Source organism: Anabrus simplex, chromosome 1, assembly GCF_040414725.1.
Source record: "Anabrus simplex isolate iqAnaSimp1 chromosome 1, ASM4041472v1, whole genome shotgun sequence".
NCBI lineage: Eukaryota > Metazoa > Arthropoda > Insecta > Orthoptera > Tettigoniidae > Anabrus > Anabrus simplex.
This window is the reverse complement of record NC_090265.1, coordinates 861,786,766-861,800,429: the sequence shown is the minus strand read 5'-3', so window position 1 is coordinate 861,800,429 and position 13,664 is coordinate 861,786,766. Positions and strand designations below refer to the sequence as shown.

At 39.2% G+C, this 13,664-nt stretch overlaps 1 protein-coding gene across 3 annotated transcripts in view; it reads right to left on the bottom strand.

Moving 5' to 3' along the window:
- Positions 1-13,664, bottom strand: part of CycB3 (cyclin B3) — a 177,440-nt gene that overhangs the window by 120,112 nt on the left and 43,664 nt on the right. For all 3 annotated transcript variants that reach the window (XM_067136461.2, XM_067136463.2, XM_067136462.2), the window contains exon 3: positions 9,343-9,728. In XM_067136461.2, coding sequence (XP_066992562.1) covers positions 9,343-9,728 — 386 coding nt within the window. The remainder of the gene's footprint in view (positions 1-9,342; positions 9,729-13,664) is intronic.

The window sequence follows — 13,664 nt, the reverse complement described above, 5'->3', positions numbered from 1 at the left end:
TTGTTTAGGTTAGGTATCCTATCGCCCATGTAGTTTCAAAAGTTCCGCAATGCAAATAATAAATATAAGTAACAGGAAAGTTCGTTGCACTTATGGATATCTATAGATGTGGTGGTAATACCTTTTATTATCATGTTTAATTTTGTATGCTCGTTTCCATTATTTTTATTAATGCATACCTTAGTATGTTTTGTTTGGTGTCTGACAATCATTAAAAATTACTGGAGACATAAAATCAATATTATTATTTGCTAGGTACGTTGGTGAGTTAAGAAAACACGTTAGAATTTGATAGTATTTATCACGTTTAAAACTTGCCTCTCTCCAAAAAATATACCTATATTGGCCCGAGTTATGAGAGGTAGTGCAGCTCTTTTCACGCACATCCCCAATAGAGGCGAGTTGCATGTACCATTTTAACCACATACAAGCCCACTTGCCATTCTTAAATTTCTGGCAGTACTGGGAATCGAACCCGGGCCACCGACAGCAGCTAATAGTGGTAACCGTTACGCTACGGAGGCGGACAAACTCGTGTCTCCATTAACCAAGTGTTCGTTTAACATCTCTTAACTCAGGCCAATACACGTAATTTTTGGAGAGAAGTAGGTTTAAAATGTGATAAAAACAATCCATTCATAACTATTGTTTTACTTGGTAACATACCTAACAAATAATCATATTGATTTTATATCCCCACTAACTACTTTCACGATTTTCGGGGACGCCAAACAAAACCTACCATGCGTTAAGGCAAAAATGTAGACCACGAAGTTTGAAATTAAGCATTATGATAATAAAACTCATTACCGCGACACCTGTAGATATCCATGAATGCAGCAAGCTTTCCTGTTTTGATTTTTATCCTCTCTGTCGTGGAATTTCTAGCACTATCCGGGTACTTGATAGCATGCCTTACCTAAACAATGTGGTCTCTTATCTCAATTACAGCTGTTTAGGTAAATCCCGATGTGATAAATGTAGAGAACCAGCATGAAATGTACTTAAGAAATAAATGTCTGGCTTTTAACAGCCGCTGTTATCCAAAGAATGCTTCCAGTTATTCTATATTACATTCGGAAGTACAACTCTTAACATGCGCTAGTTATCACCTGGTGTATAGGTATGCTTTCTACAGATCGACCCAATTCACGCCGTCTAGCCAAACAGTTGGAGAAACTCAAATTCACGCTTTGATCAATCTCTGGCCAATACGTACACAATTGCATAAACTTCCATCCAGACGTGTCAGATGTTTTCTAGCCATTGTAAAATAAAATAATGTATTGCTTCCTTACTCATAAATTCAGGCATTCAGTTAATGTACATATTGTAAACTATGTAAATATGACCTAAAACACAACTTTGTAATAAGCATAAGACCATTGTATTTATATTTGATATTAATTTAAGTTTAGTGAAGTTCCAATGTTGACAGATTTAAGACTTGACCTTAAGATTAGTATTAGGCTGAAGATGCCCAAAACTAGGGCAAAACATGTCCCGAACTAGTGTTTATATTTCATGTAGAATTTAATCACTACAAAACAATTGTATTGAATTGGTGGACACAGTAATTTTATACAAGAAAGAATTTTACTTATTGTATCTTCAATACGGAAGAAAATGAGATTAGTTACTTGTTACTTGCAGCAGGAAAGTTGGTGGCACAAGACAATTCAAATGAAAGCTGTGATCAGGTTTACTGAGTGGTAGGCCTACTGCTCTATGGTCCTGTGGGTGCACTTCTTGCCGATGGGAGTGTACTAGCAAAATACAGGAAATGCCATCTATTCCTACCAAGTCCGATACATGCACGTCCACGCCGTGGCCTCTGGGCAACGGGTACATTCTTTAAGGTACACGGCTAAGTCATGTAAGGGCAGAAAGCTAGTTCCTGACGCTTAAATGGGGACCAATCAGCTAAGGGAGACAACCCTAACAGAAAACATCGGTCCTCCAGGATTGCTGGGGGTTGGAGCAAGGCTAACAACCTCGCTCCGGAAAACCAACTGTTGCGAAGCCCCAGAATATGCCTCGGAATGGTGGATTTAATAGACGACGAGCTAAGCTAAAGGCAATGGACTACGCAATTGGTACATGGAATGTACGTACACTTCTACAAGCCAGAGCACTGAAAGTACTGATGCAGATACTAGAAGTCAACAAAGTGGACATAGCAGCCATACAAGAAACTAGATGGTCAGGAACGGATGAGATATGGGACACCAAAACCCACACAATATTCAGTAGTGGGAAGTCCAAGGAATGCACAAGAAGGAGTAGCATTTATAGTACGAAAACAAGCTAAAGACGATGTACTACAGTTTTTGGCAGTAAATGAAAGATTGGCAACATTGCGTGTTAAAATGCGATTCTACAACTTAACAATCGTAAATGTATATGCACCAATGGAAGACAAGGAACAGATAGTCAAGGATCAGTTCTATGCTGAACTGGAACGAGTGCTAGATTCAATCCCATTGAACGATGCTAAGATGATAATAGGAGACCTAAATGCACAAATTGGGAAAGAGGAGATATATCAAGGAATAATAGGGATCCATAGTTTACACAATACTACTAATGATAATGGACAGAGATTACTTGACCTTGCTACCAGCAGAAACATGAAAGTGATGTCAACTTGTTTCCCTCATAAAGAGGTACACAAGCAAACATGGATATCGCCGGATGGAAAGACCTGTAATCGAATAGACCATGTAATAATGGAGAAAAGATGGGCATCCAATATCATGGATGTCAGATCATTCAGAGGAACCAGTTGTGGCTCCGACCACTTTCTAGTTAAGGCAATCTTAAGGTGCCGCATTATGAAAACAAGAAAGGAAGGAATGAGTAGGATAGAAAAGTACAATACTTGTGAACTGAAGAATAAGGAAGTATCAGAAAGATACGGGAAAAGAATGGCAGAAGTGCTGGTAGAGAAATATAATAAGGACCAAACAGCAACGGTCGAGACCAAATGGACTGCTCTGAAGGAAAGCGTTAAGGCCGTGGCAAAGGACACACTAGACATTGTACCCAAAAGGAACACAAAGGAATGGTTTGATGAGGAATGCCAAAAAGCCAAAGAAGAAAGAGATAAAGCATATAAAGCATACCTAGAGAGACCAACAAGGGTGAAGAAACAAGAGGTTGAAAACCAGAATAAAGAAGTAAGGAATGTATGTCGAAGAAAGAAAAGAAAATTAAATGAGAAAATGGCTAGAATAGTGGAGGAATTTAAAGAAGATAATAGCTACATGGCTTACAGAGAAGTTAAGTGAAAGAAGGATTCAAGGCAAGAAAAACATGTGTAAGGACAGAAATGGACAGCTTTTGGGAGATAAAGAAGGGATCCAAGATAGATGGAAGGAATATTTCCAACACCTCCTGAACCCAGTAGAAATGAAAAGGAAAACACCAACTACCTCAAGGAATAATACAGAGACAAATGAATCAGAAGTCACAGCACCATCTATGCAAGAAGTGATAGAAGCCACACAGCAACTGAAAAACAATAAAGCACCAGGTATCGATGGAATCCCTGCAAAGTTGTGGAAATACGGAGGAACCACACTACAAGAAGCTATATATGATCTAATTGTGAGTGTGTGGAATACAGAATAAATGCTTGAAGACTGGCGCAAAGGCATGATATGCCCAATATACAAGAAAGGGGATAAGTTGGTATGTGGCAATTATAGAGGGATCAGACTGCTGTGTACAGTATATAAGCTGTTCACTTCCATTCTGAAGAAGAGACTAGAACCCCTGGTGGAAGAAATTCTAGGAGAATACCAGGTAGGGTTCCGGAAGGGAAGATCCACTATTGATCAGATATTTACTGTGAAACAAGTGTTGGAGAAGTGTTGGGAACGGGGCATAGATGTGGTACAGATGTTTATCGACTTTCAACAAGCATACAACTCTATTGACAGGGATAAATTAATGGAGATATTAGGAGAGTTCAAGATACCAGAAAAGCTGGTGCAACTGGTGGAATTGACTATGAGAAATATGATGGTGGGAGTGAAAATTCAGACTGAAGTAGGCAGCTTCTTCGAAGTGAATCAGGGATTGAAGCAAGGAGATGGCTTAGCACCAATTCTATTTAACCTGGCACTAGAGTCAGTGATTAGAAAGTTAAGGGTGGACACCAGTGGAACACTTCTGTACAAAACAGCTCAACTAGTTGGATATGCTGATAAATTTGATGGGAAGAACAACAAGGACAGTTAAAGAAGCATTTGAAGACTTGAGTAGAGAAGGCAAAGAGATTGGACTTGAGATCAATGAACAGAAGACGAAGGTAATGGTGCAGGCTCGGAGAAGGAAGTATACCAACTTGTCCCTGAAGGATCGAAAGTGGAGGTGGTGGATGAATTTAAATATCTTGGTGTACATCTGAGCAACAAGAATGAGGAAATGGTGGAAATACAGGCAAGAATTCAAGCTGCCAACAGAGCATACTTTGCAGTACTACCACTTTTCAGAAGTAGAGATAAATCAGAGCTTAAAAGTTATGCTATACAAAATGCTCATTCGCAGTATAGTGATGTATGGAAGTGATACGTGGACCCTCCCAAAGAAAGCCGTGGAGAAGATAGATTCCTTCGAAAGGAAAATCCTGAGGAGAATTTTTGGACCCATATGCGTACAAGGGGAGTGGAGAATTAGATATAACAATGAACTATATTCCCTGTATGGGGAGGCACCCCTGTCGCATGCCATTCGAATGAAGAGACTTAAATGGGCAGGTCATCTAATTAGGATGGAAGAACACCGAATCCCAAAGAAGGTATTCTTAGGAGACTTTGGAGGAGGAAGGCCTGTGGGAAGGCCACGTAACAGATGGGAAGATGGTGTACATCAGTATGCAGCACATATCAAGATCTGGAATTGGAGAGTAGCTGCACAACATTGAAAAGTTTGGTGGAGAGCAACTGGGGAGGCCACGACCCGAAGACGGGCCGTCGCGCCATAGGTAAGGTAAGGTAAGGCCTACTGCTCAACTGACAGAGACAAATGACTGACCATTAAGTTCCTTCGATTAATATGGCATAATATCTTATCTTTGGGGTCAAATTTGAAGAGAGATGAATCCGCGTAGCAAGCTTTTATGACCGAATGCCCTTTCTGATGTAAACCTCATCAGAGAAGGTGAAACAAATGACGTAAAAAAAAGGAGACTAAAACTGACTATTTACTTTATATGTAGGCCTAAAAATCATGTGTTCATTTATTGTCTTTCTAAATTTAGGAATACAGTAGAAGTCCGCTATAGCGAGTACGGCATATAACGAGAACTCCGTTATAACGTCTGCTTTTTGCTATCCCTTCAAAATTCCTATACTAAACTGTGTATCGTCCTTTGGTTACAGCGAGAACCCGATCACTGGCGCATCCGTTATTACGAGCGACTAAGCGCACGCGATTTTTTCCGTTACTGATATTTATGCACCCCAGCGATGATATTGCATGCGATCGATTACCTTCGGTATAGTTTCCTCGTTACGTGCACTAGAGATCTCTCTCGTCGACATTCGAAGGCGATGTCGAAGTCGATTAGTAACATCCGTCGACAGCTATTCTGTAAAGAAAATTTGAAATGAAAGATAACATATTTTCGTAATAAATGCGTAAACAACGAGTCCGATAACGGTTGTTAACTCGTTAAAAATTATGGCTGACTAAATGACCACTTAATTTTGAGCCTAAATACTGCAATTAAGCAAGAATGGGATACACCTCGAGATATGGCTGAGTGCTTAATTGATTTCAGAGGTTAGTTTACATTTTGTCGCGTCTGGTTAAATTACGGAAAGGCTATTATGAAAATTTATAGCGAGAAAGGTATAATTTCTCTACTGGCGCTTGAAGTGTGTTTTCATCATACGTATAGTACGGTAAGTTAGGATACGTGATGCTGTTTGAATAAGAAAACTGAAACGTTTGCAACAAAATGCGATTGATCATTTTCGGTACGGTATAGTTTTGGAAATTCTAAGTTCCCATGGAGGGAATTAGATATTTTTCCACCAATAGAGCATATCAAAATCAGATCAAAAATTAGATGTATGGCTTTTCAGGTGTTTGCTCCATTAACCAGCATTTGGTCTTAGGTCTGACACTAGACTCTTCAGAGTGGGATGTGCATACACCCCAGCATCAGTGGGTAGGGTCTGACACATCCCACTCTGAAGAGTCTAGTGTCAGACCTAAGACAAAATGCTGGTTAATAGAGCAAATGCCTGAAAAGCCATATATCTAATTTTTGATCTGACGGTATAGTTTTCTCACTTTGTGCATTTGCGAGTTCTCTCGTTGACATTCAAATGCGATGTTGGAGTTGATTAATAATACCAGTAATACCCATCGACTGCTGTTCTCTAAAGAAAATTCGAAATGAAAGAGGATAACACATTTTCGTAATAAATGCGTAAATAACGTGGCCGATAGCAGTTGTTAACTCGTTAAAAATAAAGACTGAATAAACGACATCTTAATTTTAATGTTATATACGGAAATTAAGTAAGAATGTGATAACCTCAAGATATGGCAGAGTACATCACTGATTTTAAAGGATATTTCATATTTTTTTGCATCTAGTTACGGCTATTTACATGTCAATTTTTCGCGAGGAGGTTATTTCTCTACATGCGTTTCAAATATGTTTTCATGATAGGCTACATATACGGTTTGGTTAGGTGACGCTTTTTGAAGAAGAAAGCTGAGGTGTTTGCCACAGAAATCTCTGGAGTGATACTGTATTCCTCAGAATCCAAGACTTTTTTTCTCAGAATCTCATGCGAAAACTCAAGGGCTGTTACATTCGCTGCCTAACAGTAAGTTAATGGATACCACTGGCAATTACCGCGGTAACCACAATGCTTCTTTTCACACGTGCACAGAACTCGTTGACAAACGACCGCATCTTTGCTACACATTGCTAGCCGCGACAACCGGTTGTACAGTGCCTGTGTGTTTCTCAAATCTGCAGAATGGCATCAAATCATGCGACCCTTCGAATTCTTAGAAAAGCCATGGCTACTCAGTGGCAGAGTCATAACGCGTCTATTGTACTTGACGCTTTGTAAAATTAAGGTTTATAGACAGCAGGAATACTTTCGTGATGGATAGTCGTATTGTAAAGATACGTGGAAAAGGTATTGCCAGCAAATTTTCAATGGGTTCTAGTCGATATTATAATGCCAATTTTAAGTTAATGTTTATTAAACCCTCGGAAATGTAGAATAATTGTGCAGCCGCAAGAAAATACGGCATAGGCCTAACTAAAGCCAATATTTGGAGTTAGCGTGAAGACAAAGAGCTTAAAAAATGTGTACTGTACAAAAAAGGCATTCAGTGGTCTGCAACAAGGACGCTTTAAAGAAGTCTAAGATGAAATTGTGAGGTATGTGCACAAAAAACGCAAGGGCGGAATGGCCATACTGTGGCGCAATAAACTCGTTCATTGACTTTCAACGTTCGCGATTAGGCCTATACATCGTTAGCCGCTGAAATTGGCCGAACCCGACAAGCGAGATGTGCGTGTAGCAGTAGCAGGTTACATCTGACGCTGCGTAAAAGTAACAGTTTTATAGACAGCAAGAATAATTTCCTGATGGAGAGTTGTATTGTAGAGACACATGGAATAGGTATATCCGGAAAATTTTCAACGAGTTCTCTTCGGTATTATGATGCCAAAGTTAATGGTCCTTCAACCCGCAGAAATAAAGAATAATTATACAGTCGCAAAAACAAAAAACTACGGCGTGACGAAAGTCAATGTTTGGCGTCTAAAAATGCGTAGGCCTACTGTACAACAAGGCATCCATATGATTTTACAAACTTCTTTTTGAGCCTGATAAACGCAAGTTTTGAACAAACCGATTGCCGTTTCAAACCGATTTTAAAGTTCATGAAGGGTTTTCGGACTTTTATACAAAAATCGGATATAACGACAATTCGTTATAGCGAGTAAATTTTTCGCTGTTATGAATTCTCGCTATAACGGACTTCTACTGTACATGCTTCCAATGAAAATAGCTGGTAAGATTACTAATACATTCGGAAATTTAAGGAACAGTGTAGAATGTTTACATGTACAATTTATTACTCCTTATAGCCTAGAAGTCACTTGTTCACTGCAGAAAATCTTAAGTTGTCGTATATTTGACTCCCTTTACTTCTTTTTTGGCTGTAGAAGTGAGAAAAAGAGGGTCTAATATGCAAGTAAACACAGTATTCGCTTTCGAGAGGACTCTGGAGGTGTCTCCTTTCTTGAAATATCCAAAAGGAGCCAGCCCAGCTATACAAGGCAGGTCACACGAGACTGATGAGCTCTGTTGGTGGTTGAGTTCAGTTGGAGTTGTGGGTTAAGCGAGTGCCACTGAGGACAGTGACAGGCTGAGCTGAGGAGGCAGTCTGCCAGTCACAGCGAGTGTTGTGTCTGTGGAACAGTAGTCATTCAGTGTGTTGTTGATGAGTAGAGTCTCTCATTTCCTGCTGTTGTGAGTGCATGTAGCATTCTGGAGCAGCATGAGAGAGTTTGACTTGGTATCAGCATAGGGCGGTGAACGAAGTCAGCTGGGAGGTGCAGACAGTGTACAACAAACTGGATTGTGTGACCGTCTTGCGTGGGCTATGAAGTGGTAACTCTGACAGCAACAGTGAGAATAACTTCGATCCGAGTTAGATTGAGTGTCAGTAGGAGAAGAGCGAGTGTCATTTGTGTAGGTCATCAGTGATAGTGAGAATAATTAACGTAATTGAGGAGAGAGCACGTACGCATGCAAACTGTGTAATCGTGTGTTAAGTACAAATAGTCAGTCAACAAATATTAGAGTAAACGCTGCCAGTTGTGTATTTATCCAGCCCGCAAACAAGTAACATTTTATACTCTTTCTGACACATGTAATTGCAATGTCCTAATATAAGCCGAATAACAATAATTTAAAAAACAAAAAGGACCTTCACTTACACAATAATAAGCCAGTGAAATGTTGAAGGCAAAATCTAGATACTTAAAATTTAATACTGTAAGGAGGGAATGCACAATTATGACAAATTAAGACTACCAGGTACATCAGATGAAAAGATAGTATGTACAAGTCTGTATGGTGCTGAAAGCTGCATCAAACTTGTAACGGAAGAAACCACATAAGTGAGCAAAATACTATTCATTCAAACCCCTAATTAGCAGAGAACTTGAACAGGCTAGTCAGAAAAAAAAATTATTCAACCAACAGGAAGCCAAGTTGGTTATAGACCCATTTCAACTGGGCAGTGTACAAAGTTCAATAAAGTACGAATATACGAAAGTTATAAACTTACTCTAAGGCAGTGACATACAGCGAATTTTCACTGGTATCACTAGGACGACGAGCCTCTTCCACTGGAGTGGGATCTTTGACTTCAATTTTCACTTCAGGAACAGTGACTTTAACAGCTTTAATCCTTTCAGCAACTTCGTCAATCTTTGGCTTGGCTGATACTTTAGATCGAAGAGTCACAGTAGGTTTAACTAACTTACAAAAGTTTTTCATGGAGGTCTGAGACACAGAAGATTGAAGAGGACCTTTGTGTACCATAGCCTTCTGTTTTGGAAAGATGTTTACTGAATTTTCCACTGCCAGCCTATCATCTTTAAACCTCTGTACTCCTTTGGTGGCAACCACGTTTTTAACAGGGTTTTTGTCAATAATGCGTTTGTCGCAAGCCTGGAAAGAAAGGGAAAACGATTTTAAGAATATGGTATACAAGCAGTCTACATAATGAATATGACAATATACAAAAATGAAATAAACATCTAAGGAGTAAAACAGGTTACAATATGACGTAGATGTCTAAGATTGAAGAATGCTGCCACAATGAAGCATTTGTAGAGATCCATGGCCTTGGAGTCCATACAAATTGCTCAAGGACATCCAAGGAAGTTTTCACCTCAGTTGAAAACATATCAAAAACCATTTACACTCTTTATAATAACGTAGGAGCCACAATTATGCAAGATCTGTAACTTCAATCTATACTTAATTAACTCCAAGTATAAATGCACCTTTCACTAGCTTTGTAAATAAGCTTTCTCCACAATATATTTAGGAGTTATCAACAGCCATCTGGTCAGTATCCTGGAAATAACAAATCTAATTACCATCATTTCCTGCTATACAAATGAAGTATTAATGTAAATAAATAAACCTTCGAGGCATTTCAAATTCACATTCAATTTCAGTACATATTATTCCACGTTTTACTAACAGCTTAGGCTGCATCGGTATTTATTTTGCAACAGCTATTTATAGAACTTGTAAATACTGGAAACTGTGAAAGATGTTTAATCTAGTTACAAAGATTTTGCATTCTACACAGCAAGCAGAAGGTGAGAAAGCAACAAAACCAGCCACATCATTTACAAAAAAGCCAACAAAGGCAACTTCTGCTTAAACAATGAGGTGAGAGTAGTATGATGTGTAATGGACCAGGGCATGGTATCGGAGGCATGCAAAGGAGTCGCTGAACACTTGATTTTCCATGGCTTTAGTAGGCAGGGTTCACTAGGTTAAAAATGTAGTTTCTCTGCTCTTACTTAAAGAACTGAGATAAAACCAAGTGCTGAGAAATTCTACACGCATCTACTTTAATACTAGCAAGTTTCATTAAAAAACAGATTAGCAGTTTTCACGTTCATTCAGTTCAAACAACATACAAACAAACCTCAAAAATGGATATTATCACTCCATCGTGTATACGATTAACTTTAATTAAAAAACAGATTTCCAGTTTGAGTTTATTTAATTCAAACAGAACATACAAACCTCGAAAATGGCTATTTTTTTGGCTAGTGGCTTTACGTGGCACCGTCACAGATAGGTCTTACGGCGTTGATGGGATAGGAAAGGCCTAGGAGTTGGAAGCGGTAGCGGCCTTAATTAAGGTACAGCCCCAGTATTTGCCTAGTGTGAAAATGGGAAACCATATTCAGGGCTGCCAACAGTGGGATTCGAACCCACTAGCAAGCTCAGCCGCGCGCCTCTGACCGCACGGCCAACTCTCAGAGCGAATATGGACATTATCACTGCAACAGAATACTATCAACCCCATCAAAACCACGATAAAAAAATGTATGGACAGACTGTACATTGTCTTTATATTAGTCCAATCATAGCAAATAGAGAGAGTAGAACCTCGATAATTCAAAATCCCGCCTAATTTGAAGCAGCAGTCATTCCCGGAAACATGGGACGGTTTAGCATGTTACTTATTGTTTAATTCGATATACGGATAATTCTTAATTCGAAGAACAGTGTTGGTTCCCATTACGGAAATTCAGACTTAATTCAAAACTGCCTCAACATTTTAAAAAAAGTATTTTTCAGAGTGATTTAAATTCGAAATTTATCCGGGTCATGATAGAATGAGTCTTCCAGAACCTGCTTTCACTCACTTTGGTGCATCTTCAGTGTGCTTCACATTTGCTAAGTTCGAGTAAAATCTCAATTTTTTTGTATTCAGAGTTTTTATAAGTTAACCCACGAGTGGTTGCTAGCCGAAATATAACACGAGTGGTCACGCGTTAGACTTTCTCTCATATTAAAATAAATGACATTTTTCAGTTTTGTGGGGCGTAAGTCTAGAATTTTTTACTGAGGTTCTACCTTATATGTTTTAGACAAAAAACAAAAAACACGCGTATGGCTTTTAGTGTCGAGAGGGTCCGAGGACAAGTTTGGCTCGCCAGGTGCAGATCTTTCGATTTGACCACATGTGACCTGCGCATCATGATGAGGATGAAATGATGAAGGTGACACACACACACCCAGCTCCCGTGCCGGTGAAATTAACGAATTATGGTTAAAATCCCCGACCATGCCGGGAATCGAACCCCGGACCCCTGTGACCAAAGGCCAGCACATAAAAATGATATGATTAGCTGTTTATTAGACATAAATTACTTAAAGCAACATATGCAATGTAGATAAAAATAACTTCCGTCCTAAAGTTGTAGAAAATAAAATCTCACATGCATTATATCTAGTAATATTTACAAAAAGAAAAAAAAAAGCGCAATGTTTCTGAACACAGTAACATTTTCAAAAACAAGAAGTGCTCATAATACAAATACTAATGCGTACAACAGCAGTAAGTTTCCCACTCCACTTCAACACAGCATCAACGTCATTAGTCGCACGATGAGAGAAACTACCACGCAGCGCGCACGGACACATAGCAACCTTTGTTCTGACCAGGGGAGGGGGTGCTTACCCTTCAAATGTGAATCACTCTACTCGCAACAGTTATAAACTCAGCTAGAAGAGGGAACAGTGACTTCCCTTTCAACACTGTGAAGTAATATCACAAAAAATAATGTGAGAAAATCTCATAGCAACCACTCACAGGTTAAGAACTTGATTTTTGCATATTGAACTGAGATTCACAATTACAATTGAGGAAAGGTTCAACCTATTCAATACTAAGTATATCGTATAAGATGTTTTCAACATGTTAATTATTGTTTCTAGTACCAGTTTCGACGCATAGTGGCGTCATCTTCACCTAGAAGTTGAAAAGTGGGCAGGGTACATAACATAAAACTGCGTACATAATACATGCAATGCGAAGTACAAATGGTTAATAAACTTTTACATTGAGAGCTAAATGAACTAGGGGTAAAATATGATGGAGTAATGTAATGCATAGCAGGCATTATAGTCTAACATGATACATTGGTGTTATACAATAAAATTGGTCTGATGAACGACTGTAAAAATCTTTATATTGAACCATACAGTTCATGGACCAATAGTAGAGATTTTAGTATTAGATATTGGGATTACCCGAGACCACCAAGGAAGTCATGGTCGTATAGTTTATTTCATAAACGATTCCAGAAGAAGCGTTCTCGTGGGAAGAGAGCTAGAGCATCATTATGAAAATTTCCAGAGCCTCATTCAAGGGATTTATGTCCCAAGCCAAGCCTCTTAATGAAGATTGGGGACGCTCCCCATATCCCGGCAAACTAACGTTCGGAGGGAAGAAGGAATTAAGTTAATATCTTTGGTTACGAAAGAGATGCATTAGATCTGATACAAGAATTGCAACCTGCATAATTTGTGCTTAATTTTGATATGCAATATGGCTGTAATCATAAATGCATTCTTTAAGTAGGGTACTTGACGTGCTTTGCGCGGGAAAATGTCGAGTCGCGGGCGCGCGTATCCTACACGCGATCAAGCGGCGTGGCTACGCCAACCTGATTATAAATGCAAGGCCGCCTGGCACGTCAGCCTCATTCTCTGACCGTAAGGCTGCTTGAACAAAGTCGTCATGCTGCGAGCCGGCACCTAGAACAACGTTTTATCTTCGAGCTGCACATACAACTAGCACTACTGAATCTGCCAGAAAGTAATTAATCCGCATATTCAGCTGAATTCTTGATATTACCTGTGTTGATCTGCTATGGTGAGATGAGGTACTGCCTATTATAGACTGATGAACTAGTAGCTTCATATTTCGGTGAGGTCCAGTTGTAACTGACGTAATGCTAGAATAAATGTAGGCTCAGGGTAGTTCTGATACCACGACATGTTGTCCGAGTGAAAGAATAAAATAACAGTGTTACTAAGAGAGGTGAAGAAACTATAGTGTACCAGGTT